Source organism: Anabrus simplex, chromosome 1, assembly GCF_040414725.1.
Source record: "Anabrus simplex isolate iqAnaSimp1 chromosome 1, ASM4041472v1, whole genome shotgun sequence".
Classification (NCBI taxonomy): Eukaryota; Metazoa; Arthropoda; class Insecta; order Orthoptera; family Tettigoniidae; genus Anabrus; species Anabrus simplex.
The window spans coordinates 303,462,809-303,484,178 of NC_090265.1; the positions used below are offsets into that span (position 1 = coordinate 303,462,809).

At 38.0% G+C, this 21,370-nt stretch overlaps 1 protein-coding gene across 2 annotated transcripts in view; it reads right to left on the minus strand.

The window, feature by feature from the left end:
* LOC136865293 (lamin-C) overlaps positions 1–21,370 on the minus strand; it is a 280,216-nt gene that overhangs the window by 182,758 nt on the left and 76,088 nt on the right. For both annotated transcript variants that reach the window (XM_067142399.2, XM_067142400.2), the window contains exon 2: positions 2,525–2,657. In XM_067142399.2, coding sequence (XP_066998500.1) covers positions 2,525–2,657 — 133 coding nt within the window. The remainder of the gene's footprint in view (positions 1–2,524; positions 2,658–21,370) is intronic.

The following is a 21,370-nucleotide window of genomic DNA, read 5'->3' on the forward strand; positions in this document are numbered from 1 at the left end:
TTTACCTGGACCTGAGGGCTGGTTCGAGGTCCACTCAGCCTACGTGATTAGAATTGAGGAGCTATCTGACGGTGAGATAGCGGCCCCGGTCTAGAAAGCCAAGAATAACGACCGAGAGGATTCGTCGTGCTGACCACACGACACCTCGTAATCTGCAGGCCTTCGGGCTGAGCAGCGGTCGCTTGGTAGGCCAAGGCCCTTCAAGGGCTGTAGTGCCATGGGGTTTGGTTTGTTATGTTAGGCATTATGTAGCCTACAGCTAACCCACTGCACTATGTCGGAGCGTGCCCTGTGCTTATAATTTCGAAGTGCTGTATGCAAGTGCATGTCACGACGGGAGAGGGGAGAAAGTAGAGTGAGAGCGCCTGACATGCCATATTACTTACACACGTCAAGAGAGCAAGTGCTGGCTCTTGTCCAACACAGCAATTTTAGCATTTGTAAGGCAGTGGACTTTCTTCATGTCTCCAGTGATTAAACAATTTTTTGACTGTCCACCTGTACATATTTACTTTTAAGCCTTAGAACGTTCACTCCCGTATCTGACCTAAGTCGGATAGTGAATATCACGTCTTATAAGTGAAGCATCCACAGTATGCAGAATTATTTAGTTCTTCTTCTGGGTTGAACCATGTTGTAGTTTTCTGTACATTCCGTACAGTTTGCCTACACTTTCAAATACATTGTTGTATTCCTTGTCATGGGGACTGAAATACCCCTACTCGATTCAAGGCTTTTCAGTCTTCCTAGCAGCATATTAAAGGCGCTTAGAGAAAAGGGGCATTTGCATTTGCAGATTATGTAGTATTTTGGGGTAACTCTGAGAAAGATGTAGAAGAGAGACTGCCGGGGTGGAGTCAGGAGTTTGAGAGATAGGGATTAAACATCAACAATGCTAAAACGGTGGTGTTGAAGGTACAGAAGGGTGACAATCAGCCAGAAATCATGCTAAATGGCACTAAGCTGGACAGTGTCACAGAATTTAAGTACTTGGGTAGTATAATGTCAAAGGATAACTTAGCTAAATATGAAGTAAACAGTCGAATCAGCAAAGTAATACATTTTTACCTCCAAGTAAGACAGCTACTATGGGATAAACATGTACCACTCAAAACCAAGATGCCACTGTATAAATCATACTACTCCCCTATCCTCACATACAGCCTGGAAACCACTACATTAACAAGAAAGGACAACTTGAAACTCCAAGCAGCAGAAATGAAGTTCCTACGCACAATGATCCAGAAGACCAGAAGGCATAAAATCAGGAATGAAAAAGTCCGAAGACGTAGGACTAGAAGACGACTCACTTCAGAACATCCAAAAGGCAAGACTGAAGTGGTTTGCTCATGTGAAAAGAATGAGTGCCAACAGGTTTGCAAAAAAGGGAGTATGAAATCAGGGGAAAGAGACCAGTGGGCAGACCTAAAGAAAAATGGACAGACTTAGTGAAGAAGGATGTAGAGGAGAGAGGTCAGGGTTGGGAGCGGATTGTGAACGAAGAATGCTTCATGGACAGAACAAAATGGAAGGGGCTCGTATACCACACCTGGGAAACTGGCGTTTGTCAACGATGAGTTTTTTGCGTGCCAGTAAATCTACCGGCACGAGGCTGACGTATTTGAGCACCTTCAAATATCACTGGACTGAGCCAGGATCGAACCTGCCAAGTTGGGGTCAGAAGGCCAGCGCCTCAACCATCTGACCCACTCAGCCCGGCCATTTCATAAAAGAGTTTAGTGCATAGAGTTAAACTTTAAACTATGGTAAGGCTAGAGTATGTACAGTACTCGTGAAGCTTCTTCAAGTAGGAATAATAATGAGCAATTTTTGTTTGTCTTCTCTTACTTACCCAATATACATTTAATAAAATTACGTTCTATGTCCATAATTTGCACCACAATTTCATTGCACCTTCCTGCACCTTTGTAGAACATGTCTACAACTCTGAAGGCTTCTAAAGCATAACTCACTGTTGGAATAGACTTCTATTTTTCCTCGTATTCTTCCTTCTCTTCGTGGTCATTGCGGCTCTATAGTATACTTCAATTACAATGTCATTGTTCATTTGTGACTCGAATGTAACTAGGCCATTGCCAATTCTCATTAGTCACAAACATAGCCGTCATCAGCTGCATTTACCTTTCAGTTGATAAAATGGCTGTAACCTTAATCCAAACAGTTTTAAAACTACATTATGTAAAAGGCAGACTCAAACATGTTTGTTGTATTAAGCAAGGATGAAAAAAACTTTACTTACATGAAGAATAAGTTGGTACCACAGAATACCTTACACTAAACATGAGGTGTCACAAAGCAATGTTGCTATAACGAAGTTCTACTGTATATGGAAATTTATGAAAAACTCAAGAACCATACTTAGTTGAAAACACAGCACTGCAGAAGTTATATATCAGCAGGGTTCATTTCAGTTCTTCTGAGACAGAGATAAATATCAGAATAAGAGGAGTTCTTATGCATGGCATATGCAGATTATCTATATAAAACAAGCCATCAGCCCTACCTTCAATTCCTCCCTTGCTTTAGCACGATCTGCAGCAGCCTGGTTGTATTTAGTTTGCAAGTCATTGATGCGAGATTCATGCATAGATATAGTCTTCTCAGCATAACTTAAATCCTTTGTTTTCTTGTCCAATCTGCAAGAAAATATCCAAGATTAAATAAACTATGGAAACTATTCATTATTTCATAACCTAATATAACATTATTAAAGAACAATAGTATTGCGATTTCATGTAATTCCTTCTCTGCACTTCCTGGATATTATTCAATGATCTTTTGAAGGGAAATCATTATTCCGTAAAATAAGAGATTAGGATAACATGCACAAATCAAAATTACAGCTAACCATTTCAATTTCATTTAGTACAATGGCACTGACATTTAAAACTCCAATGGTGCCATATAAGATTAAATTTAGTGTGTTCCAAAAATTCCCTAGATGTATCCGAACTAATGACCGACTCTGGAGAGGCACTGTAAATTTCTTCCCATTCACCTAATATTAAGGGCTCTGATATAATGTAAATTATACTCATCAGCCATATTGTCTTTTCTCTAGCTTACCCACTACAACTAATAAAGTATTCTCTATCTTTACCATGTCATGAAAATATGAAAATGCACAGCCTGTTTCCAGTCATTTGACCGGGTCAGGAATGGAATGAAGCCCCCATCTAGCAACAAGGATAGGAATTGTGCCGGCTGCCGAAGTCTGTAGCACTCCTCTGACTGATAGATTAAAAGAAGTGATCCAAAATACCATAGTCATATAAGCAGAAATACATTTCTTCTTTCAACAGGCTGTATATAGAAGTCATGGCACACCTTGCCTACGATCTGGTATGATCTTCCACTACTGCTTGAGCCATTTCATTTAGTGAAATGGTCTACACCTGGTGGTTTCTCGTAAAACATAAGATAGTAAATTCTTGGATTAAAATTATAATTATCCATCAATGAATATTATTTATAACTCCGCCAGTGCCGGTCCCAAGCCCGGGGCTTCATCTCACAAGTGATGAGGAAGGAGGAGGGGGAGGAGTAACACCTCGTAAAAAAACCAGGGTTCATCTGGCTCCGGATTATAGCACCCTATAAGGGCCCCTGTCTGGGTTACAGACGAAGAAGGCGATCAACAGCTTTCACAGAAATAGAATACCCTCAATAACCTCAATGGTGTTGAAGGTGAAGAATAATCTATCCCCGACAGTTGAGCTACAATCCAGATACATCTGCTGGAAAGGAGCAACCCTAAGGCTTACAACTTTAGTGGTATCATGAGCTGACCCCGGTCGGCTCCCCCAACAACTCCCATTAACTCGCATGATGGAAACATTTCTTACGGAAACTACTCCAGGTGGCAGCCTCAAGAGGAAATCCACCACTGCTACAAGCAGTGCATTTGGGCCATCGGATTCTGGAGAGCCCAAACCACCATGCATAGATGAGTCGGAGCATCTAGGAAACCCATTGCCATCAGACACATCCAGACTGAATACAACAAAATTAAAACCTAAACGGAAACACTTTTTTGGCACGCTGAACATAAATTCACTCCTAAAAACAGGAAAACTTAAACAACTTACAGACGTAATGGACCAGCAAAATATTCTGATCATGGCACTTCAAGAAACAAGATTCATGGATGACATCGCGATGGAATCAAGCAACTATAGAATCCTGAAAGGCAAGGTTGGCATAAGGATCATGAAGAATATGCCACACTTAGGAACAGCATTTGTAATCAATAAAAAGATTCTAAATTCGGTTATAGACTTCCAGTCTCCAAATGGAAGGCTCTCACTACTAACCATTAAGTCTGCAAAGAAAATATACACCCTCATTAATGCTCATGCGCCAATTAATGACGACAATCGAACTAACCCACAAAAGGTAGATGATTTTTGGGAAGAATTAGAATTGCTGACATCAGAAATTCCTGATAATCATGTGAAAATACTACTTGGAGATTTCAACGCACAGGTAGGACGAGAAAAAGTCTACAAGAGAATAGTGGGGGATTTCCCAGCTCATAGAAGAACCAATAGAAATGGGCAAAGACTTATAGAGTTCTGTAGGAACTTTAATTTGAAACTGATGTCCACTCATTTCAAGAAGCTTCCTAGGAAACAAACGACGTGGGCATCACCAAATAAACTATTAGGAGAATATCAAATTGATCATGTTGCAATCTCCCATAGAAGTCAAAAAGAAATCATGAATGTTAAAGTAAAGAAAGGAGCCAACATAGAAACAGATCACTATTTAACAATCATCAAGATAAAGTTTATTCCCAGCAGCAAGAAGAAACGAACAAACAACAGAGTACTAAGATTCGACACTCAAAAGCTGAAACAGAACAGCAAGTACCAAGAATTGACGAACATTGAAACAACTGAATGGAAGCAAATGCAGCAGACCATGATAGGAGCAGCCAAAGAAACAGCATTACTCAAGAAAACACGAAAACATCCATGGTGGAATGAAAGATGTGAACAGGCAATATCACTCAGACTACAAAGATGGAAGAAGTGGTACTCATCAAAGAAAGAGGAAGATTACAACAGCTTCAAAGAACAAAGAAAATCAACAGCAAAAATCATAAGAGGAGAAAAAAGAAAATTTGAGAAACAACAACTAGCTGCAATAGAACAAAACTTCCAAAAGAATAACACTAGGGACTTTTACAAGACATTTAAGAGGAGTCTTTCTAAATACCAACCACCGAGCTTGTGTTTCAAGAAAGAGGATGGCACCATCGCAACAAACAATTAAGAAAATTGCCAACTGTTAGCAGAATACTTTAAACAGCTACTTAACTGCCCAGTTCCAGAGGAGAAGCTTGCCACAGAACATACTCAACAGAACCCAGACTCCACACCGCCAGATGAAACAGAAATCACAAATCTAATCAAGAAGCTTAAGAACAACAAAGCAGCTGGTGAAGACTCAATAACGAGTGAACTATGGAAGCATGTGAGCCCCAAAATGATCAAGAACCTATGCCAGTTAATGCAAGAAATCTGGAACACTTGTAAGATTCCTGATGATTGGAAATTAGCCTTAATACACCCACTACACAAGAAAGGGGACAGAACAGATGTCAGCAATTACAGAGGCATCTCACTCCTTCAAGAGACATACAAGATACTATCTATGGCATTGCTATCAAGATTAGAACAACAAGTTGAACACAAAATCGGCGAATACCAGGGAGGCTTTCGGAAGGGACGATCATGTGTGGAACAAATTTGGAACCTTAAGACAATACTGAAGGACAGAGTTGCCAGGGGCAAGAAGTATGTAGCAGTTTTTGTTGACTTTCGAAAAGCATATGATTCAGTTGATAGGAGCACATTGTTTAACATCCTTAGAGAAATGGGTACAGATAACAAGACATTACAACTAATAAAGGAGACCTTAACAAACACATACTCAAAGGTTAAGTTTATGGGAGAGATATCTGAACCCTTTGAAATCAAGACAGGTGTAAGGCAAGGAGATTGCCTATCCCCACTGCTGTTCAATTGTGTCCTGGATAAAGTCATCAAAGAATGGGAAAAAGAACTCGCAGAAAAAGGCATTAAAGACCAAATAAGGATAGGATACAAGAAAGAGAACATCACTATCAACTGCTTAGCATTTGCTGACGATCTTTTACTGTTATCAGAAAATATTGAATCGGCGATAATACAAGTTAACACTTTAAAAGAGGTAGCAATGAAAACTGGCCTGCAGATATCATTTGAAAAGACACATTTCACGACCAACATTAAAGAAGCCCCAAGATACATAGTAACAATAAACAATGATAAGATAGATAAAGTTGTTAAATTCAAATACCTTGGTGAGATTATACAACCTAATGGGCTTGATAAAGAAGCAAACCGCGAGAGAGCCAGAAAAATGGAGCTTGCATTCCACCTTACAAAAAACACATATAACAAGAAAGCGATCTCTATTAGGACAAAACTACGCCACTATCAGGCAGTAATTCAACCAGAGTGCTTATATGCTTCAGAATGCCTGGGATTAACAACCAGGAAAGACATTGAAGAAATCGAGAAGAAGGAAAGAAAGATTCTAAGAAAAATCCTCGGTCCAAAGAAATGTACGGACACATATCGATTACGCAGTAACAAAGAAATATATAAAACATGCAGTAGGATTTCAGATGTCATTCGAAAGCGAAGAGTTAAATTTTTTGGACATATTTCAAGAATGCCTGATAACAGACTTGCCAAGAAAATCTTTAACCACTTCAATAAGCCCAATAGGAAAGGCAGCTCTTATGAAAAATGGTTTGTTAACACGAAGAAGGATTTGCAAGAAATGAACATCACACATCAAGACATCCACAATAGAACCACCTTCAGAAACAAGTTACACACATTTAAGGGTTTCCTAGAGCCAGAAACAGCGACCAAGAAGAAACAACAATGGACGGCTGAAAGAAAAGAAGCAGCAAGCAGGAGGATGAAGGAGTACTGGCGCCAAAGAAAGTTTAAATCATGAGGAGTTATTTACGTGGTCCACAGCTGGCCAAAATCGATAGAAGAAGAAGAAGGATATTATTTATAACCGTCCTGAGGTTGTGGTTATGTAGGCAGTAAAAATTCAATGTGTGTAACATTCCCTCCCAAGATAATTGAAATAAGAGACATTATGTATCACCATCAGCAGTAACTGATTCTTCCTTGTGGAACTCAACAAGAGATTTCTTATATTACGGCAATTATAAACATGGACATGGAACAGAAAGAAATCCCCGAGTGTCAAGGATGATCCCTAATTTTACCCTGTGAAATATTCTGCAGAGTTATCAATGAAACGGTCACTTTTGCTTTGAAAATTGTAACTCAAAACCTTTTCAGTCTGTTCAACATGAACATATCATTCAGAATGCTATAAAATACCAGGTAAAAAATGAACAACCTTCAGATTCTAACATATCACTACAACCATGTACAAAATTGTTTCCACTGCATAAACCCATCAATGACTGAATTGGTAATATTATAAACAAACAAGATAAATTATGAATCTAGAAGCCCTTCTGTTGGTGTTTAAATAACATTGAGACAGTTTGTGTACTTATCCATGAGCAGTTGAGTTATCCATCACCCCACGTTTCTCACACAACCTCATTTTTCCATTACAGATTAGAACTTCATTGACGGTTTCCACTAGATAACTTAACAGTTTACTATGCATCTGTCTTCTACCTAACACGCTTCTCAATTTTATATCGCGGCCCTTCCGACCCTTTATAATAAGGCAAGACACCAGCCAACATTATGAGACAATAATCAAGAAAGGGACTGCTAGATTGAGAAGATATTGAGAACGCTGCTGTTTCTAAAGCTTTAAATTTCATTGGTGATTTTACCTTGTCACAGGCTTTTCGCCTGCACGTTATATCAGGCTTGGTTTCTCAAAAATGTTTGCTCCCGCTCCCCTCCTGACCAATTTAATGTGATGGGTTTCTACAAGGATGATTTTCGACAGTAATTTAAACCTGTTTTGTTATTGTTACTAAACAATATTTTGTGAACTATGAGGTCCACAACCTCACCATGTGCTACTATTGTTCATTTCCATCTGCATCATTTATTTTTTCATTCCTTTGTTTTCTTAGGTTAACACAGTTTTTAGTTTCAATTATTATTTTAAATTAACACCTTTTCACTGAATTTTGTCGCAGTGAGTTGTTTTTTGCTCCGCATATTGTTGTAAATATTGTTTATTTGTGCTAATTTTGTTTCCGTCTAGGCTCTCTTTTGTTTGTTTTTTCATTTGCTCCTTCATTATGTTTTTTTAGCATTTTTCAACTTATATTATGTAAATTATTTCAAACTCCCCTCATTTTTCACTAAGATGGCTCAAACGAGCCGAAACATGTTTGAATTTGTTTACTCCGTCTAATGACAGAATATTTATTGTATTGAATTAGGAGGATACTCTCATTTTTCACCTTTGTAAAGTGAAAACCGTCAATACGGAATGATTCTAGTATCTTGTAACTGACTGTTTCCGAGAAATTTTTGGAAGCCCAAACAAAGCAGCTTAAGGATAGAGAGCTTGATATGATTGTCCAGTTTTAAACTTCAGTCCTGTCTGTCCTGTGCGTACAAATTTCTACGATGAATAAAGTACTTATGTGCGAAAGAAAAGCGAGAAGTGTGTCCTTATAAAGAACAGTATCCTTCTGTTAGAAGAACACTGTAAACCAATTTTGACTGTCATGGGGGAGTGCCACAGAAAGAGGAAGAATTGGAGTAACATCTGTCACAGGATTGTTCTAAGGTAAAATACAGACATCTTAAAATTAAAAGTTTGATTAATACTGATATTTAGAAAACAGCCAGCTTTATTAAGAATTGAAGCCCCCCCTCAAATAAGGGTCTAGGCTACATTTTCCAGCAAGTTAAGTTTTTGTGGATCAGGTTCTTACATGTGGAACGTGACAGACAGATAAATTAACAGAAAAAGGACATTTCTTTGTTATAACGTTCATTTGTCTGGAACAAGGGTCTATGCCACAGTTTCAAGATGGATGTCAGTTTGTTGAACATTTCATCCAACGAGTTTAAAAACTTGAATAAAGCAAGAAAAAAGGATGATAAATATTAATAACTGGAATGATAATGAACTGAAACTAAATAGGAGTGAGGCTTATAAAACAAGGAAATTTGAACAAGGGCCTTTAATAAACTCTACGGAAGATTCATAAAATAAATTTGGTCATTGTTTAATACGTAGGCTGAAACTTATGGTTACAATCCCTTTTGGATTCAGAACATCATAGGTTAGGTAGATTATCTTGAGGTAGGACATGATAGGTTAGGTTTCTTTGCATTAGGTTGTTCTGTGAGTTACTGCTGCACTCTATATATTTAACAAACCATAAATTTAATTATGCCAAAATAATGTAGGATATAAAATTATAAAAAATTTCTGCTAATTCAACGTTTCAGGGTGTGTATGTGACCCAGAGTTCTGTAACAATGCCTGCATTCTGGTCGCTGATGTTGAAGGACTGGTTTATGGAACACTACACCATGGACCTTAATGGACAGTTTCCAGGTTTCTGAACCGGAAAGGAGATATAATCATACAACAGATGCTATTTCATGATGGAAATGTTCTTTTGAATACATTTCAGCAAAAAGTAATGGCATTAGTTCACTGCATGTACGTAAAAAAAAAAAAAAAAAAAAAAAAAAATTCAAATTCTTCAAGATATGGTGAAAAGCAGAGAAACTGTTCCAAAGGACATAAAAAGCAAACATGGTAACAGAATGCATAAGCTTACAGATAACGCAAGGGAGGACGTGAAGGACCATATCAATAGTTTTTCTAGAATGGAAAGCCATCATCATGGAGATTCATAGAAAGAATACTTACATTCTCATTTGACACCGAGTACAAAGAGGCCCGTCCTGACATAAAGCTGAAGAAAAGATGTTGTGAAGGTACTTCTACCAGACAGTTAAACTTTGGATTTGGTGGACCACGAAGACGCAAGCAGATACGGTAACAATCTTTATGTTCATTTCTGCTAAAACAGACACTGAACGAGTCTAATGATTGTTAAGGAATGAGAGTTACATCGCAGAAAAGCTGAATCTGCATATAGCTTTCTCAGGGAAGATTGTGATGTGACAAAGATTAATTTGAATGTAGTTGTACTGTGACAACTCCAACAGGTCCATTTCTGCCCACATTGATACATTCTGATGTATGTTATCAATGTCAGTATTCTACATACAATTTTTCTATACTCTGCATGGGGACAAACTTGGTAACCATAAATATGTGGGATGAATCAGTAGCCATACGGGCATCTGCAGACATTTCATCATGTTTACCGACTTAAACAGAACTTGTGATACAATTCCTTTAGTTTTGCCAATTGCCACTTTTTCAATACAATAAAAATATAGTACAAACTTACATATTTATTATGATGTTTATATGGTACATGTTTCGCTCCTTTTCGTGGGCATCATCAGCCAAACTATCATTAATCTAAGATTGTATAAGATCATAAAACAATTGTGTACAAACAGGACAACAAGTAGTTCTCAAGAGGCTAGGAATAACACCAAACAATTACGCAGCAGAAAGGAAAACATACCAACGAGCCATTATGGAACGTTCGAGAACATTTTAAATCCAACATCACATCAGAAAGTGTTTCATCAACAAGTTTGTTCACGAACAATTTTACCCCCATTGATAATATAAATTAATACCAATACATTTTATAAATGTTACTCCAGCAACGAGAACAAGTCTATCGACCATAATGACAATTATCAACTGCAGAAAATATTCAATACTGTTATGAAGTTTTAATGACAATTATACAAGTTAAGCAACAGGAATCAACACAACTAGCCAGATCTCAAAAGTTTTTTTATTTTATTCTTATTTTTAAATAATTTTAAAAGATGTTCACCAGATGAGTTTCGGCAATAAAATGTTACACTGAAGAAGATTGTAGACAAAAAGTGTTAGCTTAAGACATAGTTTTATTATTGTGTGACTTAAAATGTTATAAGATTATCAATTAGTTTTATAGGAGCAATCTTGAACCAAAAGAATTGTTTTATGATCTTATACAATCTTAGATTAATGATAGTTTGGCTGATGATGCTCACGAAAAGGAGCAAAAAATATACTATATAAGCATCATAATAAATATGTAAGTTTGTACTATATTTTTATTGTATTGAAAAGGTGGCAATTGGCAAAACTAAAGGAATTGTATCACAAGTAGATCTTCAATACGGACAAGGAAAATGAAGTTTATAACCTGCAATTAAACAGAACTATCGTACCCTTGCTCCAGGAGCTAACAGGGGAAGTTAATATTATGGCCTGACTGAAGTGTTGGAAAAAATAACTACAGCATGGTCACTCTTTGTAATATATTGGCAAGATGGAGATATTTCTCACAAGTGGGGCAGAAATTCTTAAGCTCAGGACACAATCAGCATTTTGCATTAATAGAGAAGAGAAAAAGTGTCCGCAGTGTATGTGTCAAGTCAGTGGAAAATGTAATAGAGGCACAACCTCAGGAACCTTTCCATGTACGAGAGCTGTTCCAGAGGAATGATTGTCAAAGTTCCTAAGTTAAAGACTACTGATGTAATGTTGCTCAAGTTTTCTGAAACTGACCCACATATGCATATATACAAAGATCCCACAATCTGACTGCTCTATAGGAAACATAGCATAGTAAAAGGTGTCACAAAAAAGGCTGAATAAACTGACAACTCTACAGCTAAACACTGCCCATTAAGAAAAAGGAATGACCTACTAAAGATGTGGGTATATGGCTGAAGAATTCAGGTTTCTATAGTGATCTGAAGTGATTAGTTTAAAACATGACAAAAATAACACTACCAGTATGTATTAAACTGTGAAAATGTGGTTTAGACATTTATTTCATAACTAGCAAATGTACCCATGCTTCGCTACGGTATTCTGCATTGTATACGAATATTGAAGTAAATACTGTACATGCAGTAAATAAGATTGTTTTAAAATTGCATGTCTCTTAGAGTTATCCGAGAAACAGCATGGAGAGGTCCCCATCCGTTGTTTCCAATGTAAAGTGTTTGTTATGGATTTATGATGATAACGGCAGGCTCACTTGCCTACTGCCATTCGCAATCTAGTTGGGAAGTTTACATTATAATTGAAGGCCCGATTGCTTACTACGCGGTTACAATCTATTTGGGGAGTTTTCATTACAATGGCACACCCCCTTTCCTACTTCCAGACATATTACAGTTGAGGAGTTTTTATTATAATGGCAGGAAACTTCCCTACAACCAGTCAAAATTGAGTTGTGCAGTTATCATTATAATGACAGGCCCCTTTTCCAACTGCCAGCCAGCTTACTGCCAGTCACACCAAGTTGGTGAGTTTCCATCAAAATAGCAGGCCACTATGCCTAATGCCAGTCACATTTCAGATGGGTACTATAACCTTCCAATGTATGTCAGGATGAGGTTGGTGAACACATTGGAAGTTTATGTTGAGAAATAATGTCAATGAAATCTTATGTCCGGTCATCACACCTCCAGGAGAATTCGAATTCAGTTGACTTGTCTAATTATGTGAACAGCATCGCTGAATTGAAGATATCGGCGGATTGATAACAAGCTCGAAACCCTGTGGTGCCTCGGAAATATTGGTAGACAATAAAACATCGTGAAACATAGGGCAGGATTAAATGAATAATACACATTCCTCAAGTAAAGTTACTGAAATGCGTATGAACGGCAGAAAATGTCAGTGACAGAATGTTACTGAGGGCCATGAAATGTGTGAATAATTTGGAATAAGCAAAGTTTATATGAGAAAGCCATACCTTGTGCATCTAGTCTCGCACGATTCGACGATCGAGATGGAGAATGAAACTGTCGATTACTAACCTAAATACGAGGCAGCAAATTATTAAATAAGTTCCTTTGCCGGTACAGCTGATTTATACGAGATCGTTACGCATTAGGTGTCAAATGTTTTCAATTGTCAAGAACACATGGGAGCTGGAAGCACAGAACAATTATGAAAAAGCAAACCGTCCGCGATTATTATATTGATGTAGAATTTTTGTCTCTGAGGAAGTTGACTCTCAATCCGTGTCTTAGAAGGATCGGAATCGTAAAATTCGTGGGGAGATTGTTTTGAAGAGATATATAACGTGATATTGGCATATTGTAAACGAATATTATATTGTAAAACAAGATATCTTGTTATCGAAACGTAAAGGCAACTGTGTTGATTGAACTGTGAAATTGTATCAAGGTGTATGACCCTGTCCTAATAGATATTTCTGAGTTTCAGGTAACATGGAACCGACAATTATTGAATACAAATATGAGATGACAACACGTATTAACATGAACAACTAAAATAGAGGGACCTCGAAGGATCTGGCCAGGAATGTGATGGACACTAATGGATAAATATCAATAATTGAGAGCTGAACATGGAAGGTGACACCGTCGTGGAGCAACAACCCAGGATGAGTACTTAAATATCGTCTATATATTCCGCCATGTAGTTGCTTATTTTAGATGTAGAGTAGTATTCATTTTTTAATGTCGATTTATGACATGTATAATTCTCAACTTGAAGGCGACCGTTATTTATTAATCATTGCGTTGTGTTGATTATGATCGTTGCATCTAGTGCGGTGATTCGATCTATGTTGTGATAGTATGCGATGGGTCGTGTGAGTTTTCTTTTAATGTCTTCTAGCAAGGTTTTACGGAATGATTTTCGGCATCGATGGTACTGGTGCCGTAATAATGTTATTGTGATGAACGTTAACCTAACTCGTGGCTCAAAATACCTCGGAGGAGCTCAGTATTTGCGACGTGCGATTCTATGGTCTTCAGATATTATGTGCTTGTGCAGAAATACGGTGTTTGATAATGAAATTGCGATATTATTGTGGTGATGTGGTGTTAATGCGGCAATATACTTAGTAGTCTTTGACGTGAAAAATGCCTGAATAGATTGTTTTCCCTAGGTATTGTGAATTCGCCGTGCATGACGTTTTGTGTGACGTGATAAGGTGTGATACGGTAGGATCTTTGAAAATATGTATACGGATAATGAAATGTGGATGGTTATAGACGTGTCATTAGGATTACGTATTTTAAGATGATGCAATGTGAAGGTCCTGATGAAGGTCTTGGCGTTAGGAATTGTGTTGGTCATGCGTGAATTTTAATGTCGTTATGATGAATGATTTATTTAGGCACGAGGCCGTATTTAGGATAATGTTATAGGATTTTCGTACTCGTAAACACTGATAGATGGTCTTCACATTTATCCTATTTAAATACAATATAGACCAGAGCGCACAGTATCAAGGGGATGTTAGGATCTTCACAAAATGAAAAGTAATATAAGAATATTGGGTCATGTCTTAAAGGGAATACGACCTCCAACGGTAAGTAAATCATTTCTTTGCTAGTTTGATATTTTTTGTAGATCATATGAGTTGATGCCTAGTGCTGATGTAGTTATTTCAGGCCAAACTTCGCAGTGGAATCCGGTGGCGCAGAATCAACGTAGTTAGAGAAGGTTATTGTAGATGCTGCAGTGTCTATTGATGTCCTTTATCTAGGTGCAGTCTTCGATGGATGTCCGAGAGGATCGAGTCTGTCTTTTAAGTGCATGATATTGATGGATGATATATTATGCTACGATCCTGTGTCTTTCAAACATTTCTCTTGCATGTGCGATGATTTATGAATTTAGAATAACGGTGTTTTCAAGTTGCTAGGTAGACAGTTTATCGATAAATAATGCGATGATTTAAATGAGAGTGACGGAATACTATGACATATTTAAGTAGGAACAGCGTTTTGACGTGGATAATTCAACAATTCCCCAATTATTTATTTCAAAATGTGTGATGGATAATAGATCTTTCACTGTAAGCCTTCAGCAGTGAGACACTTTGTCTCTTTTGTTTTTCGATTTCTCTTGATTGACGATGTTGTAATTCCTTTTGTAACAAGAGCAAGAAGTTAGGTGTTTATTTCGAATTAACGTAAAATTCATTTTTTTCCTCCTATATCCGTTTGTGTTGCTATTAATTTGCTCATTGTGTAGCTGTTATTCGAAGTCATTTTGTAGTCATTAAACGGAAAATCCTTCCATAAATGAAACATTTCACAGAGTTCTCATTTGATGTAGTGTAGGAATACTAGGATAGTTATTTAATTTAGGATGAAATGAAATAATGATCAATGAATCTTGATGAATATGCCAATATCTTAGATCTCTTGACATTCTGTTACGGAATATTTACGTAATTTTGGGTAGGAAATGATGATTACTTTCTACGTTTAAACTATACTGATACCAGTCCACTATATAAACCTGTGACCCAACTCGTCGGACTTGCACGTCCCTAGAGTGGAGGCTTCATGGATCACCGACTATTTTGCTTTGCCGTGGCGTAACCCAACACCGAGATTCAGAATTGAGATATGCAAAATGGTCACAGGGAGCGCCGTCAGGGCTCAGTACATTTGTTTATAATTGTGGGCACGCTTGCCTACAGCCAAACACAATCGGGTAAGGGGAGTTTTGAACAAAACTGCATGCTCCCTTGACTTCTGCAAGTCAAATCGAGAAGTGAATTATTCATTACAATGGTAGGCCTTCCTTATTAATGCCAGTTACACAGGAATTGGAGAAGGACCCCATTCCTACTACCAGTCCAAGTCGGTGTGGGGAGTACTGATTACAAAAGCAGACACAACCTTTCTCGATCGCTACAAAATCGACATCAGTGAATATATATAGATCGACATACGAAAGTATGTGCTTGTTTACAATATTGCAGACCTTCATTTACAGATTAACTGCTGCTAAACGGTACATCATATCTAGAACGGATGGTACCATAAGACGCCGGGTTTAGCGGCCTAAATTGCTGGTCTTATGATATCTCATCTACTCATGGGTCAGATTGAGTTAGAAACATGGAATAGGGTAAAATTTGTGTAAGATTATCTCACATTGCATTGCTTTTCGGATAATTAAGTGACAGCTATATACATAGCATTTGGCTCACATATGGCTACTGGGTGGGCCAATTTTCGTGTAGAGTTTGATGATTCTATCTTTCCTGTAAGTGATGGAAAGTATGAATTATGTATGTGAAAAGTCCAAATTTACTTAACATCGAGAAATAGAGAAAAATCAAACGTAAAAGGGATACAGATACAACAACAAGTCATAAGACCAAGGTTGTAGATCACTCCCAATTGAACGGGGATTGTGGCATCCATTATGTGATAAAACTTCCCGAAGGTCTGCACCATCATTAAAATTGCCTCCATATTTCGATGTTCTTCGGGGATAAAAAGGAAAAAATTTAAAGATCTTCAAAGTTTTCCATCCGTTACAGCCTAAAACGTATAATTTTGCCTAATTTCATTATCCTTCTTCGACTGGCAGATTATGCCGCAATCTGGATTTTCGGTGAGGAGGGTAAAAATTAGGACTTTCAAGAAAATAAACCAAAAAATACGCAGATGGTCATTATTACCTCTTAAACGTGTAGCTGTACGAAAATTTCGCCAAAATAGTCAATGCACAGGCACACAGTCGTTATTTTATTTACATAGATAACGAATCTGCTCTACGTACAACACCTTTTGGGCTATATCCGCTGGACTTAACCTGAAAAAAAAAAAAAACGGACCGTTTATGATTTCTCCCTTATTAATCCTCCTGTCGAAAAAATGCACATGAAAAAAGTTTTAGAAATAGATTTCCATCAAGTTTGGTCGATTTCCAGTCAGGTTGGTCTTGTACTGTATATATTGTGTAAGAGTAAAATCACCATTTCAGTTCCCTATAAACCGCCAGTGCATTCCGGAAACATGAAATGTTATTGACCATTAACACCTACCATTGGACAGGTGGATGTTAATATATAGTTTGACTCAAATATCTTCAGTAGTTTTCAAGTTGTAAAAAATACGCTTTACACGCACCCGCTCGAGTTAAGTCCGGTAGGACTTGTACCAGAAAACGGTCCGTTAATGATATCTCCCTTATTAATCCTCGTATTGAAATGATGCACATCAGGAAAAAGGCTTAGAAATTAATTTCCATTAAGGCAGGTAAATTTACATTAAGTTAGGTTGTGTATATTTTGTGGGAATGCAAAATCACAGTTTTGGTTTCGTATAATCCCCCAGTCAATTCAAGGATTTAGAAACAATATTTGCCCTTAAACCTACCCAAGGACAGGTGGATTCTAAATATCAAGTTTGGTAGAAATATATCAGTAGTTTCCAAGTTATAGACAAACAGACACCAAAACTGAATATATGCAGATGGATAGCTGTATGGAAATTTCGCCAAAATTGTCAATGTACAGACACACACTAGAAGTGCAGACCTTTATTTCGATAGTTACTGCTTTGAAACTGTACGATGTATCTACAAACGGACTTCACCATCAGACGCCTCTTTCAGTGCTCTACATGGTTGGTCCTATGAGATCTTCTCGTATCTCCTATATTGATGGGTTAGATTGAGTTAGAGTCATCGAATGGGGTGAAATTTTGTACAGTTTTCATATACTACTTTACATTTTTGATATGTGACAGCTAGAATCATAAAATTTGGCTATCGCATGGCCACTGGTCATGTCAATGTGCGTGCCGAATGTCATGATTCTACCTTTCCTGTAAGTGTGCCAAATGATAACATATACGTGTAAAAGTATAAAATCAACTTGAAATCGAGAAATGTATCTCTATTTAACGTATTAGGGATAGAAATACGACGAAAAGTCATAGGACAAAAGTTGTAGATCTCTCCAAAATGAAACACCATTTGCTTTCTGACTTGTGATATGACTTACTGATTAGCCACCAATTACCCCGAAATGAAGGTCTGCACCGTCGTTAAAATTGCATCCTTATTTTGGAATTTTCCTGGGCCAAAAGTTATACATTTGCATAGCTTAGAATATTTCCTCAAAGAAAAGAGTGTCCAGCTTTCAGGATTAGCACTCTCATACATACGTGGTAATTATGGAAGAAAATAATACAGTTTAGTGAGTTGAAATTCATAGAAAATGGATTATAACTGAGGACATCCGGATGACAACAAATATGTAAATACCAAGTGACTGTATTGGAAAATCAAATGCTCCTCAATAAATTATGCCGGTGTGAGTTACGGATACAAGAAAGCAGTAATCGGAGGAGAAATTTAGGCACAGGGATTCTTAGGTAATCAGATAAGAAGATGAGTATTTGTGTTATTACTTAAGCTATTCGAGGACGGTTATAACCTCCAATGATATTCCACCAATATCCCGCAGAATGGCAGATTGACGACTCTCTTGCTTTCTACCCAAGGAACAACCACGAATTTAAAGGAATGAGGAAAATAGCAATACGTTACTTCCCTGCTGGCAAGCAGTCCGAGACATTGCCATGGTAACCCATATATTCGTTGTTAATAAACTTAACCATGATAGGTTAATATTGTGTTTGGTCCGTATTGACTGGTCTGAATGTATAATATAACTATTTATAATAGTTTATTTAAATCCGCCTTGATCAATACACTCATATATTCGTTGTCGGTCTGTTGGTCACTCAATGCAGAGCATGGTATCGGCAGAAAATAGTAAATTTCTTCGTCATTAGAAGAGTAAGAAATTATGAACATAACGAAATTTTTTTATAATGAAGAGACCTTTCACATACGGTCCACGGAGTTTACAGAAAATAAATAGTATAAGAGAAAATGGCGGAAAACCGTAGTGGTTTTCCTATAAAACCCCCGTCTATTCAAAGATTTTAAAATGATATGCATACCGAAACCTTCCCCGGGATGAGTATACTCTAAATATGAAGTTTGTTTGAGATCTATCCAGCCGTTTTAACGTGATGGCGGAACAGACAGACACGAAAAGTAAAAACCACCGATTCGGTCTTGAGTTGACCTAAAACGGATAAATGTCTGAAAATTTGGCAAAACAAAAGGAATTACAGACAGCGGACCCCCTACAACTTTATTTATATAGATTTCAAAATGAGAAAGTGGTTTTCTTTTTACTACCTTAATAAGTTTCATTTGTGTTAATTTGGTATTTCCATGTGTTCTGAAAGTAATATGATATTTTCCAAAATATATATTTTTCACAGTCACATTATTTAACAAATTTTTCCTGTGTCTTGAACATTTTAGTTCTGTGGCATAGGCTCTCATACCAGAAGGGCCTTCAAATGTTGCTAAAAAAAACTTGTTTCAAATTTAATTTTGAATATTTTATGTCATGACATTTTTTAGCCAACCTTGACAAATAACTAAATAACCAAGGAAATGTTACTGCTGTCACTTTTGAACCTGTGATCTTGGAATATGTAGGCCAACATTATTACTACTAATCGGGGGACAGGATTTTTTTAATGCTATTTGTTTGGGGCGTTAACCTATAGAGATCTTTTGCCCCTACTTGCACTATGTGATATGAACCTGCATGTAATTGGAATGGAGGAAGTGTAGAATGTTGAATGTAAGGAAAGGAACGTTAAGGACGATACTAACACCCAGTCCCCAAGCCAGGGATATCAATCATTTACCATTTTAAAGTCCGCCTCCGTAGCGTAACGGTTAGTGTTATTAGCTGCCGTCCTCGGGGGCCCAGGTTCGATTCCCGGTACTGCCAGAAATTTAAGAATGGCAGGAGGGCTGGTATGTGGTTCAAATGGTATACGCAGCTCACCTCCAATGGGGGTGTGCCTGAAAAGAGCTGCACCACCTCAGGATGAGGACACGAGTTTACTTTTTTACCATTTTAAAAAACCTAACCCAGCCGGGAATTGAACCCGGGGCCGCCGGGTGACAGGCGGATGCTTTGCCCCCTACATCGCGGGGCCGGACGGAACAGAACAAATTAATAATACTGTACTGAATATTGTGGGCTCTAGTCTCTTTCGCTGCTACTCACCACTGCTAGATGGCATTACTGCTGCAATTATACAACAGCTAGTATTCAAAAATATGGGAAACCCCACTGTGTGTGCAGATTACCGCCCAATCTGATGTTACAGGATTTACGTCCCATTATCTTCTTTTACGATTTTCGGAGAGGCTGAGGTGCCGGAATATTGTCCGGCAATTCCTTTTTTGTGACGGTAAATCTACCGACACGAGGCTGACATTCTTGAACAGCTTACGCCCAATCTACCAATCTGATTAACAAGATTTGCGCACGTGAAGATCTTCGCAAGCATTCAGTACAAACAGAGTCGCAAAATCCTTTTTTTTTTTAAGTGAAGTTGGATATGAGAGAAACTGCGGAACAAAGATGCAATCAAAACTGTACTAAGAACGTGAAAATATGACTCCCCAGGATTCGCAAACCTATTACCGTCGGAGTCAAAAGAACAAGAGTTGACCAATAGAGGTCGGACAGGACTGATGAAAGTGAGGAGCGTGGCACAAATAAGTGGAAGCAATGCCAGGACTCAGCTGGGAGAGTGGGTTGGCAACCAACGGGCCCTCAGCCGAGATTTCGATCGCAAGCCTCACGAGTAGTTTGGCTACCACTTCGACAACAGTGCCCGTAGTTAAGATATGGAAAACTGTCTGGAATTGGGTGGCATTGAACTTGAAATACTACCCAGCACAGTCTTATTTCTGACACCTGGCTGTTGTCACGTGAGTAGGGTATTGTTACGAGACTGGATGAAAGAGCGTCCAATACAGTAAAGGTCTTTTTCTTTTCTTTTTTTTTTCTTTTTTTGCGTCGCACCGACACAGATATATCTTATGGCGACGATGGGATAGGAAAGACCTAGAAATGTGAAGGAAGCGGCCGTGGCCTTAATTAAGGTACAGCCCCGGCATTTGCCTGGTGTGAAAATGGGACACCACGGAAAACCATCTTCAGCGCTGCCGACAGTGGGGCTCGAACCCACTATCTCCCGATTACTGGATACTGGCCGCACTTAAGCGACTGCAGCTATCGAGCTCGGTATAATAAAGGTCTGAAACGGGCACCCACTGTATTAAGTTTGGAATATAGAAATGCTTAGCTTCCTCCAGCACTCGAACACTAACAAAAAACAAACAAAAAAAGTCCTTTCTTCAGAAAAACGTGCGAGAGCAAGTGTTTCAATCATGTCATATTTCAGTAACTGCTATCTACAGCACATTTATAAGGCTAAGGAAATGGTCTGCCGGCCTCAGTCACTCAAGGCAATTCTCTTCCTTTGACAGTCTGTTAGATCCCTGAGAAAGATGGTGGCATTTGGGGGTGTTTAAA